This window comes from Acipenser ruthenus, chromosome 18 (assembly GCF_902713425.1).
Source record: "Acipenser ruthenus chromosome 18, fAciRut3.2 maternal haplotype, whole genome shotgun sequence".
NCBI classification, from domain to species: Eukaryota; Metazoa; Chordata; class Actinopteri; order Acipenseriformes; family Acipenseridae; genus Acipenser; species Acipenser ruthenus.
In genome coordinates this window covers 31,230,203-31,248,108 of record NC_081206.1, presented here as the reverse complement: position 1 = coordinate 31,248,108, position 17,906 = coordinate 31,230,203, and the positions used below count along the sequence as shown (strand labels likewise).

Below are 17,906 nucleotides of genomic sequence, written 5' to 3'. Positions count from 1 at the left end.
GGGATGGGTAAGGGATGGGTGAAAGGATTTCAGTATGGTGGGGAGAGTCTGTGAATGAACCGTCCCTCTCTCCTGCAGCCTCGGATGAGCAGCAGCCCGGACGAGGGCGGTCTGGATGAGGAGAAGTCCCTGACGGTGCGACGCTTCCCTCTGTCTGACAACGGGCACTCCTCGGGCCTGCGCAGGCGGAGCTCCCCCACGCCGGGCAGCCTGCCGGAGCTCGTCTCCGCCGGGATCCTGTCTGCCAGCGTAAGCAGCCCCGGCCTGCTGTCCCGCGCTGCTGCCGCCGAGCAGGGTGAGAGAGCCAGAGAGACCGGGGACGGGCTGCCTGGGGCTCAGGGTTACTTTTATTACATTTTAATTGAACCTTTAACCAGGAAAGCCCCGTTGAGATTAAAATCTCTTTATCAAGGGAGACATAAAATATAAGAAAACACACACATTCAAATGAGCAGAACCAATACAAACAAGTTAATCAAATTACAAGAAACAATTGAGGAGCACTGGACAAAATAAGCTATTTGGAACTGAATCATTTGTTACAACACATTACGTTGCTTTGGTAACATATTGTTTTTTAAGTAACAGAAAACTAAATAATAACCAAAATACCATTATACCTTTTTATTCTTTTTTACGAACGGGAGTTACAAAAAAGCTCTGCAGAGTATGTGATAGCTAGAGTATATTTAGTTTGTTTGGTGTTCCAGCTGACGTGGAGAGCACCCCCAGCCTGAATGGTGATGACTGCATGCAGCCCCCTGTCCTTCCACAGAGGAAGGAGAAGAAGGAGTTCCCGGTGAGTTACAGTGCCTTTACATTTACAAGTGCAGTCATCCATTCAAGGTGCTGGAGCATCATTTCAAATGATCAATCCTTTTCTTTTTGCAGAAACCAGCCATCAACGGCCTTCCACCTACACCAAAAGTTCTTGTAAGTGTTCATCTTTGAACAGCCTTTGTGCTGCCTGTGCTGCTTAATCCTGTCAAGTACACGGGACATATGTGTCTCACAAATAACACCATGCTAACTTTCTTGCTTCTGCAATGAGGTGTACGAAAAACAGAGTTTCCTCCAAATTGTCAGTTTCCTCCTCGTGGTACGTGGTGGTACTTGGTTTATAAAGCAAGAAGTTTGCATTCAAGTGTGTAAGGCTGCTATGAAGTTAGTGAAGTTGCTCTGCTTACCTGACTGCAGTGATTCTGAATCTCTGTTCCAGATGGGCGCATGTTTTTCGAAGGTGTTTGATGGCTGCCCATTGAAGATTAACTGTGCAACGTCATGGATACACCCGGATACTAAAGGTATTGTCCTGTACATTAGAAATGATGTTCTAATCAAGTCCGCTTTGAGTAACTCTGTGTTTGTAGCTGTAATCAAGTGCCTAATGTTTTTCTCTCACTTTCCATTCAGAGATTGTAGTTTTCCAGAGAGCAAGCATCATTATACAACTTTTAAGAACTCAAAAGAAAGATAATGGACTCTTGTCTTTAAATCTGAGGTTTAAAATCCTGTTTGGGGTCCTCCTTCAAAGTGTGCACTGATCAGTTCCGTCTGTCTGTCACACTTGGCCTTGAATTTTCACAAATCTTCTCCAGACCTTTATCATGGACTATCTGATAGCAAACTGCTCATTTTATTTGTATTTTCTTAGTGAAAGATGAATGTAGTTTGTGATTAGTGAGAACTCTGTCTGTGTGTGCACTGGTGTTATGTACGTGTGCCCCGTGTCATTGAACACAGAGGTTTAGTTCAGCATTTCCATTCATTCCTGCCTGACTGTTTGCCCTGTTTCAGACCAGTATCTAATCTTCGGTACGGAAGATGGGATTTACACCCTGAACTTGAACGAGCTGCACGAAGCCACCATGGAGCAGGTGAGGAGAGGATTAGGTGGGGGCCGGAGGCTTTGCTGATTAATAGCTGTGTCTTAGAGGACCCGAGGAACAAGGGGAACAGCCCTACCACTGACAACACTGAGTGGAGCATTGACCCACCGTGGTGCCACCGCAGGTTCGCCGCCCAAACCATTTGAGATGCAGACTCCATATGTGCCGGTGCCTTTGAACTTGTCAGATATGAAGACCTGCAATTCAAGTGACATTCACCTCTTGTTGCTGATAGGATTTGTAGCCACTACAGAGCCCAGATACGCGTGCAATAGAGCAGATGCAATCAAATGTGTAACTTCAGTAGAAAGTTGCTGTGTGATAATTATCTAGGTATGCACTGTATTTGCTCTGCATATCTGCCACCTTTAATCTTCAGTGTCTTTTGAGTTTCAATGCAGCTTTTAAATGGATTGTTTGTTGTTTTGTATTTCTCCCAGCTGTTCCCTAGAAGATGTACCTGGCTGTATATCATCAACAATAATTTAATGTCTTTATCAGGTATGTAGAACGCCACAATGAACGTCTGGAGAGTTATGATGTATTTACAAAGCTAAATGAGCCTTTTAAAGCAGCAGTGTGAGCAGCTGTCAGATCACTGATAGGAGCGAATGGCAGAAATGAGATCTTGAAGAACAGCAGGGCTTGGTTAAATGTTTCTGCTGCTCATTGTTCAGAGAGTGTATGAGGTAACAAAGCTCAACTGGGCTGGAAGTAAAGAAGTGAGGAAAGTCCACTGAACCAAACGAGCTGCAGCCTGCCTTCGAGCCGCTGTGATAAGAGCTCGAGGGGGAGTGGGGATGAGGCTGATCACATAGAACAGGGCTCTTCCAGTCCTGGTCTTTGCTCCAACCCTGTTCTAAATTGTATAATTGAACCAATTAAACCTCCACCCAGATAGTGAAGTAGTTGATTACAGCATTTTACCTGTTAAACCTGGAGTGGAATGGCCCTCCAGGACTGGGATTGGACTCCCCTGACAAAGAACCATTTCTGTTCCACAAGCATCGGAATATCCTTTCTGCGGGCTGGATAGGCGCTAGCAGCATGTGTCATACATTGTATCCAATTGAGGTTTAAATGTTTTTTTCCTCTTGGGGGGCCTTTAGGGAGCCCCCCCCCCCCCCCCCTCCAATGGTGCCTGGACACCCAGAGCAGTGACTTCATTTACAGTCTGAAGTGTCTCTCTCCAGGGACATGGGTACCGAACACACTGATTTATTTGTCTGTATTCTGAGAACAACAAACCCCGATGTGCGTGGGTTCAGCTGAACATCACTACTGTATTTATCATAGATAGCATTACAAGTTTCTTAACACTGGCTTGTACCAGTGTTATCATATCCCTGGAGACGTGGTCAGTCTGCCAGCCCTTGCATTGTTCTGCTGTATTACTGAAGCTTGCCAGTGTCATTGTACTGCTAAAGATTTCCTTTCCTGGGAACTAACCATTGAGATCATCCCTGTGCCACCTTTTCAACGCAACCTGACGTTTGGTGTGTGTATTAATCTTCTTTTTTTTTTTTTGTTAATCTCTCTCTCTCCCCCTTCACTCACCCACCCAATTTGGCTTCCTGTCCTGGCTCCCTTGTGTTCACCTTTACTAGAAGGTAATTGTGCTTTGTAAATGTGCGTGTGTTTCCATGTTCTATACACTGTGTTGCTGTCGTCTTGCTCCCTTTTCCCTCACCTGTGATTCTGGATGCTGCCAGGTAACAGCAGCCCACACCGCTGATTGGACAGTCCGCTGCGCTCATCACAGCAACCTGCAGGTCTGATTCCTTCTGCTCTCCTGTGTCTCAGCAGGTGCTCTGAATCTTATAGGCAGACTGGTTAAAAGTATTAAGTGCCCACAGCTGCCAAATGGACCCCTCAGGGACCAATTACTAGTGTAATGGGTATCTCCTAGGTGGCTCTAAAGCAGCTAAATATATTATTTTTGCTTTGCTGCAGGCTTGCCTTCACAAATATACCCTGAAAGATGGCTTTTGATTGATTTTTAAAAAACCAGGTGCTGATAACAGGTCAAAAAAGAATATTCATTCTTTAAAAAAAAAAAAGGCGAAAGGTAAAAATGATTATTGTGAAAAGTCCCAAAACATTTTCATAGTCTCCAAGATCCAACAATACTGTTTCAGTTGTGAAATGGGATTCTGGTAGAGTGATGCGAGTGTAAGATATGGTTTGTACTTAAAGTACAGTCCTTTACATAGACTGGCCAAATCCTCATCCCTGTAATGATATGCTCTCTAATGATAAACCTGTTGGTCAACTAACCCCATTGTCATACATCCCTTGTGACTCTATTACTGTCTGCAGAGTTGAGATCAGTTCCTGCTTTTCAGTTCCAATTCCTTTTGAAAATCAATTCCCAATTCACATTCCCTTTTAATCAATTCCAATGCATCATTGATCACAATTGGAATTGGCAGTATGCTGTTAAAATGAACTTCTCACAGTGGCAACAAATTACTTAAATTAAAGTCACTGTTAGTCAATTAAATTGGCTTCAAATGAAAGCAGCTGAACAAAAACAACAATTAGTATGTCTCTAAAATATCAATTCCAATTCCTTCAATGGAATTGGAATTGGAACTGGGAATTGATTTGAAATGGAATTGGAATTGAAAAGCAGGACTAGACCCCGCCCCTGACTGCCTGCTTCACTGGTGTTTGACAGACCGGTATTAATCCCCCTCATGTCACTTTTCCAGGGAAATCCTTCCAGTTGTATTCCCACAACCTCATCGGCCTGTTTGACCAGCTCAAGAAGCCCGGTCTGGCAGCACAGTTTCAGACACACCGATTCCCTGATAAGATACTCCCCAGGTGAGCAGCACTGTGACCTGCACCTCACCTTCATCACTACAGACTTGTTCCTACACTGGCATGATCCTGGCAATGTCACGCCCCAGCCATCCGGCGTCATGCTGCTGTGCTTTGTACTGTGCTTTGTAGTAATGGTCTATACAAAACCTGTTTTGATGGATTCAGTGCTTTTGATAGCAGTCATAACCTTTATTCATGAGCTGAGATGAGGGGAGCATAGTGTCCCTGGTATCCTCAACAAAGAGAGAGCATGCAGAGGGTCTGTGTGTTTGATCTGGAGCCCAGGTCCCCAGGAGTGGAGCTGACGAGCACTCATACACATACTGCTGTCTATGAGAAGACAAGCTTCTATTCACAGAGCCCAAATGGGAATTCAAGTGTAACAATGTGCTTCCTTGCAGGAGGTTTGCCTTAACAACAAAGATCCCTGACACCAAGGGCTGCCACAAGTGCTGCATCGGTAAGTAGAGGAGCAGTCTGCTGTGCTCGGAGCGCATCTTTAAAACCAGGCTGCTTACTGGACACCCACATCCTCACTAAGGCTGCCGTTTGGAATTTCAATACAGTAGTTCGGCCCTGTTAAGGAAAAGCATGCCTGTAACTAAACGTTAATGTCAAATAAAATTCAGATTCCATGCAAACCCAGAACAGTCTCTTGTTTTTAGCAGTGTACGTTAGGGAAGGCTGAAACAGTCAAACCTGATACACATCTGCATGTGTTTATCAGTTTATACAGAAGTCCATGTTAACAGCTGTGTTCTGTTGAGTTTACATGACGAGGAAGGTCATGAGCGATGTTAATGCCCAGTAGATGAAATGTGTGTTGAGTCGTGCCAGGCAGTGCTGAATGGTGTTGTGATAACGTGCGCCATGCTGTCGTCCTAGTGAGGAACCCGTACACAGGGCACAAGTACCTGTGTGGAGCGCTGCAGTCTGGCATCGTCCTGCTCCAGTGGTATGAGCCCATGCAGAAATTCATGCTGATCAAGGTCAGTCTCCCTTTAACTCTCACACAGTGTGCTGAAGTGAAGCATTTCTTGCTCAACTTTAGGATTTGCTTCTCGCATGTATGTGTGCTTGCTTTATGTACAGTATGGAGGCATACATTCTGAGATGGTCAATATAAAATAAATGACTGGATATGTGTGCCACAGTTGCCTATAGGAATACAGGTCCATTGTATTGCCTTAGCCCAAAGCTGCCTAACAAGAAGAGCCTGAGAATCGCAAACATAAATTGAATAAAATGGAACCGCTTCCGACTGTAACCTTGAATAGGTGTAGTTTTCTTAAACTAAAAAGCTGACTAAATAAAGAAATTAAAGATTTTTTTTAACTGTACCTTCTAGCAAAGACAATCGGTTGTTCTTGTATTCTTTCTGAACTCCTTAACATCCTTAAATTAATATTGTGAAGCTCTGTGGGTTTTTAATGGACAGCCCTCCCTTTGCCTGAACACTGCTTCAAGTATGTTTCAGCTGTATGGCTGAATGCTTATTGTATACAATAATACTGATACATTTTTATGACAAATATATTTCAACACCGTCTTCAGGTGAATACACAAAGAGATAGATTTCTTGTCAGTGTTTGTCCAAAATAAGTCCCTGTTTCTTTTTTCTAGTACTTGTATGTATTTATTGAGTGGCTTAATGCCCATATTTAAAGTTGCTGGTGTTCCTGTCCGCCCCCTCTCTGCAGCACTTTGACTTCCCCCTACCCAACCCGCTCAAGGTGTTTGAGATGCTGGTGGTGCCGGAGCAGGAGTACCCCATGGTGTGTGTGGCCATCAACAAGGGCTCCGAGCCGGGCCAGGAGGTGCGCTTCGAGACCATCAACCTCAACTCCTCCTCCTCCTGGTTCACAGAGATCGGCTCGGGTACGGACAGCACTGTTCATTATCACATGTTCCCCCAGTCTCGGGGACAGGACAGACCCACGGTGACAGCACTGTTCATTATCACATCCCAGGGACAGGACAGACCCACAGTGACTGCACTGTTCATTATCACATCCCAGGGACAGGACAGACCCACGGTGACAGCACTGTTCATTATCACATCCCAGGGACAGGACAGACCCACGGTGACAGTACTGTTCATTATCACATCCCAGGGACAGGACAGACCCACGGTGACAGCACTGTTCATTATCACATCCCAGGGACAGGACAGACCCACAGTGACTGCACTGTTCATTATCACATCCCAGGGACAGGACAGACCCACGGTGACAGCACTGTTCATTATCACATCCCAGGGACAGGACAGACCCACAGTGACTGCACTGTTCATTATCACATCCCAGGGACAGGACAGACCCACGGTGACAGCACTGTTCATTATCACATCCCAGGGACAGGACAGACCCACGGTGACAGCACTGTTCATTATCACATCCCAGGGACAGGACAGACCCACAGTGACTGCACTGTTCATTATCACATCCCAGGGACAGGACAGACCCACGGTGACAGCACTGTTCATTATCACATCCCAGGGACAGGACAGACCCACAGTGACTGCACTGTTCATTATCACATCCCAGGGACAGGACAGACCCACGGTGACAGCACTGTTCATTATCACATCCCAGGGACAGGACAGACCCACAGTGACTGCACTGTTCATTATCACATCCCAGGGACAGGACAGACCCACAGTGACTGCACTGTTCATTATCACATCCCAGGGACAGGACAGACCCACGGTGACAGCACTGTTCATTATCACATCCCAGGGACAGGACAGACCCACAGTGACTGCACTGTTCATTATCACATCCCAGGGACAGGACAGACCCACGGTGACAGCACTGTTCATTATCACATCCCAGGGACAGGACAGACCCACAGTGACAGCACTGTTCATTATCACATGTCCCCCCAGTCTCAGGGACAGGACAGACCCACAGTGACTGCACTGTTCATTATCACATGTCCTCCCAGTCTCAGGGACAGGACAGACCCACAGTGACTGCACTGTTCATTATCACATCCCAGGGACAGGACAGACCCACGGTGACAGCACTGTTCATTATCACATCCCAGGGACAGGACAGACCCACAGTGACAGCATTGTTCATTATCACATGTCCCCCCCAGTCTCGGGCCTCATTACATGTTTGTGTCCTTCAGGAGGAAACCAGGTTGATGCCATCCATGTGACCCAGCTGGAGAGGGACACAGTGCTGGTCTGCCTGGACAGTGAGTATGGGACTGTGTGGAAACTGAACTGCCTTCTAATCTCGGTTTGAACAATAAAGTCCTGGTGGAGACAATATATATATATATATATATATATATATATATATATATATATATATATATTATATATATATATATATATATATATATATATAATATATATATATATATATATATATATAATGTGTATATCTGTTTATTGAAGCTAGCATGGGATCTAAGCTCTTTCTGAGCCCTGGTACAAACAGACCTGGTTATTTTATCTACCACTGTGATTACATATATTACCAGAAAGTAGCTGCACAAAAAGGTTGATTTTAGATTTACTTTGCTGAAAAGACACCAATGAATTGTTCAATAAAACTAAAACTGTTATTGTCGAACTTTTTTTTTCATGCTCTTATTTATTTATTTTTTTAAATTTTGAATTCAACTTTATTGTGTCAGTGATTTTAATCTCAACAAAGTTTCTTACATTACTGAATATCTTATGAATGAAAGTTACGTTTCTAAGTCTTGTGAATACAAGCAGAAGCCCATCAGAAGCAGTATTTGTTCTGTATGCCTGTCAGATATGCAGGTTATCAACAGTGTCTGATTGCTGAAATTAAAAGTCAGAGAGATAAGGGGAAAGCACTGAACCAACAAGGGAGCGTTCGCCTCGGTGTGCCAAGCTGAGTGACTTTAGTAATATCATAGCGCTGGCTGATAAAACTGCAAACACTAAAACAAGCAAGCAGCTGGAACAGAAGAAGCTCTGCTGCTAATAATCATTCATCACATTGTTAATCATAGGGTCACTATAGTGCTGGAGTGATAAACCACCCTGAGCTATATATAAGGTACATCCTTTAAATTGCTGTGTGTGTTGTCAAAGCAGAGATAACAGTATCACCGAGCAGTGTGTTAGTCTTTAGCAATTACACCTGACACAGAGGGGACTGCTATACTACAAACATGAGCTGCTCTAGTCTTGTAATAATGTGGAAGCGATTTGATTCTTCCCTTTACTATAAAAGCTTTAACTCAGGAGTTATTTAAATAATGTTTTCCCAAAGTCTTGTTTTGTGAATAAATTGCAGTATGAGATGAAACTTGTGATTGGGGGCTGTGGGACTACTTCATGTCAGTGCCATCGGGATATGGAAATTGAATCTGGATATTAATGTTTTGTGCATTAATTAATATTTGAGTTACACGGCTCAGATCATTATATTTGATTCCTGCTATCGCAGTGGCAAGCGCTCTTTCTTACAGATTCCTGGGGAGTTGAACTGGGTTACAGTGGAGCTGCTTGTAGTAACTGAATATGCACAGGCTGTCATTGGGTATTTATCTTTTTATAGAAATGTAATAAACAAGCAAATACTGGGATGCACAGAGTGAGGTGGGGGTTTTCTCGAGTGTATACAATGAAGCAGCTTTCCAGGACAAGATCTCTAGAAACGTTTGCTATAAAGTTCGAAGATGTGTTTGTTTAAACTAGATTTAGAGGCTCCTTCATTAAAGCAAGCAGTGTTCCTGGTCTTGTGCTTATCATTCTTCCAGGGAAACTGAAATTAGAGCACTGGCATGCTTTGAGATGGATGGCAAGTGAAAGAAGCACATTGTCAGGAACCGGTTTGGTTTGTGTAAACTGATAAAGGTGTTGAATCCCTTGATGGGGATTGCTACAAAAAGTCTGGCTGAGTGTGAGTGGCTCAATGGAAACACACACACCTTCAAGTTTAAACCTCATTGCTTCTTTATATCCACTTTTTTATTTATTTCATACCTCCTTTTTCTTTTTTTCAGAGAATTTAAAAATTGTCAATCTCCAGGGAAAACTGAAGTCCAGTAAAAAGCTCGCGTCCGAACTGAGCTTTGATTTCTGCATCGGATCTGTTGGTAAGTGGCGTTTCCCTGCAGGAGTAGCGGTTAAAGCTTTCCATGCTTTATCAATTCTGGAAGTTCACGAACCTCTGTATTGATACAGTATTTGGGCTCATGCCTGCTGGTCTTAGTTTATCGCCCGTTAGATATTTTAGGCAGACTGTTGGCTGGAATTTACTCTCTGGGACAGATGATTTCATTTTGATTTTAATTAAATAACTTGAGCGCTTTATTCGTTTTTCTGTAGGAATCTACCCTGCAAGTCTGGGGTTGAATACTCCCTCACATTCTTAATTAGAAGCAAAGCAGTGGTATTGAAGGGGGTGTTTCTTGTTGTTTCAGTGTGCCTTCAGGACAGCGTACTGGCCTTCTGGAAACACGGAATGCAGGGGAAGAGCTTCAAGTCAAATGAGGTAAGCACAGGGAGGGCAGACTGACTGGAAAATTACTGAACTAAGAACTTAACAAACTCCCTGGCTCGTGTCCACCCGCTGGCCTGGCTCTTAATGGTATCATCACTTTAAGAAAAGCCAAGTGTCATGAAATGATCAGCTGGAAAACGCTGTGTGTGCAAATGTCAGCTGTCATGCAAAATTCATGTTAGAAAAAAGACAGCTGTGCAGGCAGGGGCTGCGTGTTAATTATTCATTGCTTTTTGATATGATTCTTTTGAAGGATGCCACCAAAGCTGCATGATCCAAATGCGTCTGCTCCATCAAATGTGTGGTGGCTGGCTTTGTGCCGACCTGACTCCTGGTCTGTTTAAATAGGGCATGCATGACGAGAGGAAGTCCAAAGTTCTCTTCACCTTCTTTGTGATTGTTGAGCAAACAGTGGTTGTTGTGCACAAGATTAATACGAGCAATGAATGTGTGTGGGGTAGCTTGTGATCTAGAAGAAGAATGCAAGTAGTTATGATGACGGATGCCACAAAGCTGGGAGTGCCTTGGTTACTGTAAACTGCACTTGACAAAGCTAGTGTTTGATTTACTGCAGATGGATGCTGTTTGGTTTTAGAATTGATTGCACAGAAACATTTCTCAGATGCAGTGTTAGAGTCGCTGTGTTGTTGGTTGAAATCTCTACCAATTCCCGCTGAAGTGCAGTGCTACAGTGTGGATCCTCTGCACTGCCCTTGCTTTGACTGTCAGTTACACTGTTTGTCATTTAGAGCTGAAACAATAACATTTTGCAAAGCAAATGTACAGTAGCTTTAGCCCTCCATGTGTGATGTACTGTTGAGTCATGTTAAATATGTATTCAAAGTCTTTTCCGTGCACACATGTAGTCTTAAACTATACATAAATGTAATTTGCTTTTTATTTTTTAAACAAATCTCTATTGGAGAGCTTCTCATGATGAGATTGCGTGGAAACGCATTCAGCAAAGAGATACCAATATAATCAGGATCCTCATTATATTGGAACCTTTTTTGGAACCTTTTTCTGGACTCAGGGTGCTGTGGATAGATGGGGACCTAAACCGCAGTGTCTGACGCCAACACAGCTCCCTGCAGAACAGCGCATGAACCCAAACTCCAGTCGTGTGCTGCTAACTGTTGAGCCACTCAGCTCGGCAGCTGGCTTCTCTCCTGTGTTTATGTGGCATTGTTGCTGTTGGTGCCATCTGTTGCTTGCTGGGCCAGGTGATCGTTAGGGCATCCTTCCTTCCACAAGCGCTTGTAAAAATGAAATTCACCTTATGCCATTCTCAGTCAATATTGGGCCAGCACCCCCTGCCTGTTTGCTATATTTCTGGTTGAGAGGAATGATTTAAACCGGTTAGGGAGTTGTTACGGTGTACTCGAAACGACTCGCTTCGTTGTGTTAAATTGTGGTCTGGGAGTGAATCAAGTGCACTATACTGCTCTAGAACCCTTTGGAGATCGATAACACTGCAGCTCAAAAAACAAGCGACCGTATGAGCTTTCTAATGTCCTGCTTTCTCTCTTTAAAGATGTACATGTTTTATGAGTGTAACGTCTTAACAACGATATCTAGCAATACTTGGATAGGCTGCAGTGTAAGTATGTGTGCTTTCAGGAGAGTGCTGGGAGTGACCTGTTTGAAAGAATCTGTAAACGTTAAGGTGGTCTTCACTCTGAAAAAGGTTAGAAACCACTGGACTTGTGATAGAGGAGACATTGCGTGTGATAACCCTTGTGTGAATACAAGTCTACTTTAGAGCTGCAAATTGCTGTGTGTGTTTGTGTCTCTGGACTTCACATTAATGACTTGACTTCAATCCGTTTCCATTGCAGATCATTCCTTCCTTCACAGTTAATTTTGTGGAAAAGTAATTTAATTGCCGGGTCTAATGAAGCGCCCTGCTAAGCTGTTTTCTCTCCTCTTTGTTTCTGAACAGGTTACCCAGGAGATTTCAGATCAAAGCCGTGTCTTCCGTCTGCTAGGATCTGACAGGTATGGAATGAAAAGGCTTGTCTTTCTTTATTAGCACACTGGAATATTAATGATCCGCTGCCTGGTGAATCGGATCAGACCTTCTGGTCACTTTGCAAGCTTTGCTTCACTGTAATCTTCCTGTTATCACTGCAGTACACCAGCGACACAACCCATGAGTCTATTTCAAAGGATTAGATCCGAATAATTCCCTTCCATACAATGCGACTCAGTCAGTCTATCCCTCAAGGAGACTTACTGAAGTGATCCAGCAATATGGGTTTAGGTTTCTGTGCAAAATCCTGTTGTTCACCATTTGTATTTTATGTAATGCTTTATTTAATGGTAAAAGGCTAGAGAAGCTTACATGTACATATTTTGTGCAGCAGATTACATTTTAAACGGAAGCAACTTCTAATCAGCGAACAGAGACCAAGCATGTTAATGTAGGATGTGCATGCAATATTATATCAGAGCTATACAAATCCATAACATATTGCAATACACCATGGTCTAACCCCCTCTCCCCACTGTTTAAACTTTATAAACAGTACTTTTCATTTAATTACAGGGGTTCACAATTAAGACAAAATTAAGTTGTCTTCCCATTGTGTGCAGAGTGAAAGATCTCAAAGCCTGCTTCTGTCTCTGCTTGAGAAGCTTGCCTCCAGGCCACAGATTCTTGTGAAGGAACTGAAACCCTCCAATCTAATACCTCCATGGTTCCCTCAGGCTTGTGTGCAGGGGAGCAGGCTACCTGAGGACACATTGACTATCCATCTGGGGAATGTAGGTAGCTGGATCCAGTGTGCAATAAACCTGAAGAGGTTTCTAATGGGTAAATCCCAGGTGATGCCTGACAGATTCCACAAACTGTGTCCCTGCGGTCCCTTGGGAGCCAGGCCACACCTCTCTGCACCCCGAGACCCTGCATTAGAACTGAGACAAGGGCTTCTCTGTGTCTTTCTAAACAGCATGCATTGTGTGCTGTGCTGTGTAGTGCTTCCCTACAGGCGTCTGGCAGGCTATTATATTATATAATTGTCTTGGGTTTGGAAAGAAGTTTCACTGTAGATTCCAAAATTCAGACAGGCTCATCGGTCTATTAACCTTTATTACCACGAGTGCAGGAGTAACTTTAAAACGTCCTGTTTGCATAGTAATGCTTACTGTATTGTGGCTATTAACTTAAAGGGCAATTGTTTTTAGAGAAGAACTCCATTTCTTTATAATGCACAATGAGCCCACAGCACAAATGGTATTTTGACTCTTCTTACAGAAATCATTTGTTCGTAGTGCTGTGTGGGTAATGGCAGTAAACAACTAAAAGGCTGTAAAACTTCTCAGCAGCTCGGGCTGCAGTTAGTGCTGCTGCATTAATTGCAGTGTCAAGCTGCCAGGCTGTATAGGGCTTTAAATGATTCCCTCCGGAGACAGCTTAACTCGATTTAGCTTAACCACTGATACATTTTACCCCTCTGCTTTGCAATATCCTAGCAATGCTGTTTGGATGCCTTCTTGTGTTCCTCCAGGCAGCAAACCTCACATTCCAGTTGGCCCGTGTGGGCAGGATCCCCTTCTGTCACTTTTGTTCTCTGGTGTTTTTGGCAGAGCCAGCCTGGCTTGGGTATCTGGGTCTTTGCATGCTTCTGAAATTACATCCCACTGATAATGACCGGGAACAACAGCCTCGCTGCCCCACATCTCACCTGGCGACCGGCCCTCCCTCGAATGCCTTTGGATGTGATAGCATTGAGCTCACTGAGCCGGGAGGGCTGCAGTTTATATGCTCTCACTGACCTGGAGCCAGTTCATTCTCTGCCATGTTATAAAGCTAAGGATCCATGTGATGTAGCTCACTATTCCTATGAAGCAGCCCACTTGCCGTTCTGTGTGTAACAAACACCGTTACAAATTAATATTAATGATATTTGTTAATTGTGTGTATAAAAAATATATAAATAAATATATATGGCAGCTGGCTCTTTGAGCTTTATATATATATATATATATATATATATATATATATATATATATATATATATATATATATATAATATATATATATAATAATATATATATATATATATATATATATATATATATATATATATATATATATAAGGATTTAAAATCTACATTTTTTGTTAAATAATAAGGAAAATGAGAGTAAGTAGCTATGAAGTGTTTTCCATAGTAGAGATCAGCAGTTAGTCAGTACTGTGTGTGTGTGTGTGTGTGTATATATGGGTACTATTTGTAGCACTGTCATTATAAATAGAATGAGTTATTGTTTTTTCATGAATTAGGGGGAATAAACCTGCTGTGTACACATGATGTAAACAAAAGCATAGACTTGTTGGAACTGATCACTCCTCACACTCCCGTTCATGTTTTTAATGATTACTGCATATCAGACGTTCATGTTTTTAATGATTACTGCATATCAAATCACACGTTAGACTCTGGAAGTCTTTATTTCAATACCCTTGAAATGGTTAACAGCTCTGCTCCTTTTCTAATTGCATGTGGGATTTGATTTTCTTTTTTCAGAAAGCTGAAACGTGGTGGGAATGCCTGACCTCAGTAAACCAGGCTCTTTGTGTTGCATCTCATTACACCAGTGTTTGGTTACATTTTTCTTTTGTTATTTTCTTCCTCCCCATCCCAGGGTTGTTGTATTGGAGAGCCGCCCCACTGATCACCCCACGGCACAGAGCAATCTCTACATCCTGGCCGGACACGAGAACAGCTACTGAGTGCAGAGCCCTGCCCTGCCAGGAGGCGGAGAGACATCAATCTGCTTCCAGCTCGGGAGGGAGTGACGCAGGACAGCGCGCTGCTCGCCGTCCCTACTGCTTTTATCATGTCTGTTTGCAGCAGTTGGGAGCAGATCGCTGTCTGGGGAAGAGATGGGGCTCTGGGAACAGATCACTGTCAGAATCTGTGCAATAAAGCCAGATGTGTCGCTGTCTCTGTAGAGAACCTGCTACACAGCATCAGCCTGATATTCCCCTTTGGATCAGAGCGAGGACTGCAGGGAGACCGAGGGGACAGACGTGACGAAGCTCTCTGTAGCTGGAGACAGCTACTTGTAAAGAAGCAAACCTCTTGCCACTGTGTGGTCAGTCAGATCTGATGGCTTCATGCAAAGCCATTAAGATGTAGCAATCTGAGACAGTTAATTACAAAAAAGCACAGCAGCAATGGCAATAAAAAATAATAAATCTATAATATTACACACACAACACACAGTGTATATATTTATGTGCATATACTTGTTCAGTAAAGTGCCATTAAGAATTATACATGCTAGTTCCTCTTTGCTCTAGCTTGTAAACTGCTGTTACTTCAGATATTGGGTAATGGGATAGACGCCTTGTTTCATGTGATATAATACAATATCATTTTAGTGTTATTTTAATGGGGGGGGGGGGGGGCAACGTCATTCTTTAGCATACCAGTATGAAGACTAGTGCATTCAAATAGATCAGACTCCAGAGCGGTTTGTAAAGTGGAATATTTAACCCTTATTTATGAATGTGCCAGTAGGAGGGTATAGCTGTCGTGACTCTAGTTCTCTTAACCATGGACAGACCCTGCAGTTTAGCAGGGGGCAGGGTAGAAGTTGGATATGTTATGTAAAATGTTTAACAGATTTTTTTTTTGGAAAAGCTGTTACTTGTATTCCATATTTGCACCATGTAAGTAAGCACTTTTGTACATCTGCCTCAGTTTTATCATTTCTTTCTTTTTCTTTTTTTTTTTTTTTTTTGAAGGCTTGGATTTCCATAACATTATTGGTATCCCACTGCTATTTTAATAGGGGTAGTATTTTTTGTATAAGATCTATTATTCTGTTAATAATAAAACTATAATACCATAGATTTTAAGGTTTTTTTGGTTATTTCTGTATATAGGGCAGCAGTGTGGAGTAGTGGTTAGGGCACTGGACTCTTGACCGGAGGGTTGTGGGTTCAATCCCCAGTGGAGGACACTGCTGTTGTACCCTTGAGCAAGGTACTTTACCTAGATTGCTCCAGTAAAAACCCAACTGTATAAATGGGCAATTGTATGTAAAAATAATGTGATAACTGTATAATGTGATATCTTGTAACAATTGTAAGTCGCCCTGGATAAGGGCGTCTGCTAAGAAATGAATAATAATAATAATAATAATAATAATATCAAAAGACTGGCTCTGACTTCGAACACTCATCAAAAGATATGAATAGAACTAAAGGGACATTTAGCTATGGAGCTATCGATTGCTTTATCCAGTCTCTAGCCTATCTTCCAATACTACTTAAGCCATTGCAGGCAGTGTAATCATAAATGATCTGCAGCAGCCTCATTTCTCAGGACGGTGCAGCAGCCTCATTTCTCAGGACCGGGTGCAGCAGCCTCATTTCTCAGGACAGGGTGCAGCAGCCTCATTTCTCAGGACAGGGTGCAGCAGCCTCATTTCTCAGGACAGGGTGCAGCAGCCTCATTTCTCAGGACCGGGTACAGCAGCCTCATTTCTCAGGACCGGGTGCAGCAGCCTCATTTCTCAGGACCGGGTGCAGCAGCCTCATTTCTCAGGACAGGGTGCAGCAGCCTCATTTCTCAGGACAGGATGCAGCAGCCTCATTTCTCAGGACAGGGTGCAGCAGCCTCATTTCTCAGGACAGGGTGCAGCAGCCTCTTTTCTCAGGACCCCTCGTTCCATCGTGGCTTCATACAGTTCTCTGCCAGTTGCTGGATCCCACAGCGAGGCTGGCATGGTTATGGATGGCCGGGTCTGTGTGCTGCTGCTGCTGCTCCATTGTACAGAGCCACTGTAGCGACTACGCCTCCCCGCTCCGCCAGGACAAGGACAGGAAGACAAGCTGCTGCCCTGGCACTGCTCCGCGCTGGCCATGGAGGTGTGCAGCGGGGCAGGGGAACGAGGAGGATACAGACAGGGAAACTGAGCGTGAAGACTAAATATTTAAACAAGGGGGCCTGAGCAGATCCATTTCATGCCTCCAGTGCAAATGGGGGGGGGGGGGGGGGGGGGGGATGGACCTCCAGGACCGGGTTTGGGCACTCCTAACTTAATCTATGATTAGAAAAACGTAAACTATATTAAATGGTAGTGCGATTTCAAATGTCCCCTTGTTCCTGGGCTAGAATGAGCTCTCACTAACATCTGATTACAAGCAGAAGAGGTTTATTGCAGGAGATTGGTCTGTTCTCCAGGGGGCTTCATGCAAGTGCAAATTACCTGCAACTGGTGGAATTAATCAGCCGTTGAGGGAGAAAGCTTAATTAGTTTCACAGAGACTCAGATCAGCAGATCTGCAATTCCAGCTTTCCATGAACAGTCATTTCCTATGGAAAATGTAATTTCATATTCAGAATGAGTGTTAGTATTTAAAAAAAAAAAAATCCTCTTTAAGTGGGATGCATAATGAATACATGTAACTGTGCCGAGCATGTCAGTTAATGATGCACTTGCTGCTTATTTTTCGGACAGAACCGTGCAGTGAAACCGTGTTTTCATTGAACGCCAAATGAAAGATGAAAACCTCGAGGCACAGCTGAGCTGACACTTGTGAGCACCGCACACATGTTTACTGGATTGCGATTCTGCATGTTACGATAACAGATACTGGGGGAATCGGTTTCTGGCATGGTGTGCACGTCTCTCAGAACCGTGACCCAGAGTACTATTCCGGTCAGTCTTTCC

The 17,906-nt window shown here is 43.5% G+C and overlaps 1 protein-coding gene across 4 annotated transcripts in view; it reads left to right on the top strand.

The window, feature by feature from the left end:
- Positions 1-15,966, top strand: part of LOC117413764 (mitogen-activated protein kinase kinase kinase kinase 5-like) — a 51,383-nt gene extending 35,417 nt beyond the window's left edge. For all 4 annotated transcript variants that reach the window (XM_058990556.1, XM_058990554.1, XM_058990557.1 and 1 more), the window contains 15 exons: positions 79-295; positions 711-799; positions 892-933; positions 1,220-1,304; positions 1,798-1,877; positions 2,330-2,390; positions 4,604-4,718; positions 5,120-5,178; positions 5,604-5,707; positions 6,419-6,596; positions 7,854-7,922; positions 9,717-9,809; positions 10,137-10,207; positions 12,159-12,214; positions 14,865-15,966. In XM_058990556.1, the coding sequence (XP_058846539.1) occupies positions 79-295; positions 711-799; positions 892-933; positions 1,220-1,304; positions 1,798-1,877; positions 2,330-2,390; positions 4,604-4,718; positions 5,120-5,178; positions 5,604-5,707; positions 6,419-6,596; positions 7,854-7,922; positions 9,717-9,809; positions 10,137-10,207; positions 12,159-12,214; positions 14,865-14,952 (1,407 nt within the window). In that variant the 3' untranslated portion in view covers positions 14,953-15,966. The remainder of the gene's footprint in view (positions 1-78; positions 296-710; positions 800-891; positions 934-1,219; positions 1,305-1,797; positions 1,878-2,329; positions 2,391-4,603; positions 4,719-5,119; positions 5,179-5,603; positions 5,708-6,418; positions 6,597-7,853; positions 7,923-9,716; positions 9,810-10,136; positions 10,208-12,158; positions 12,215-14,864) is intronic.
- The last annotated feature ends 1,940 nt before the right edge of the window (positions 15,967-17,906 follow it).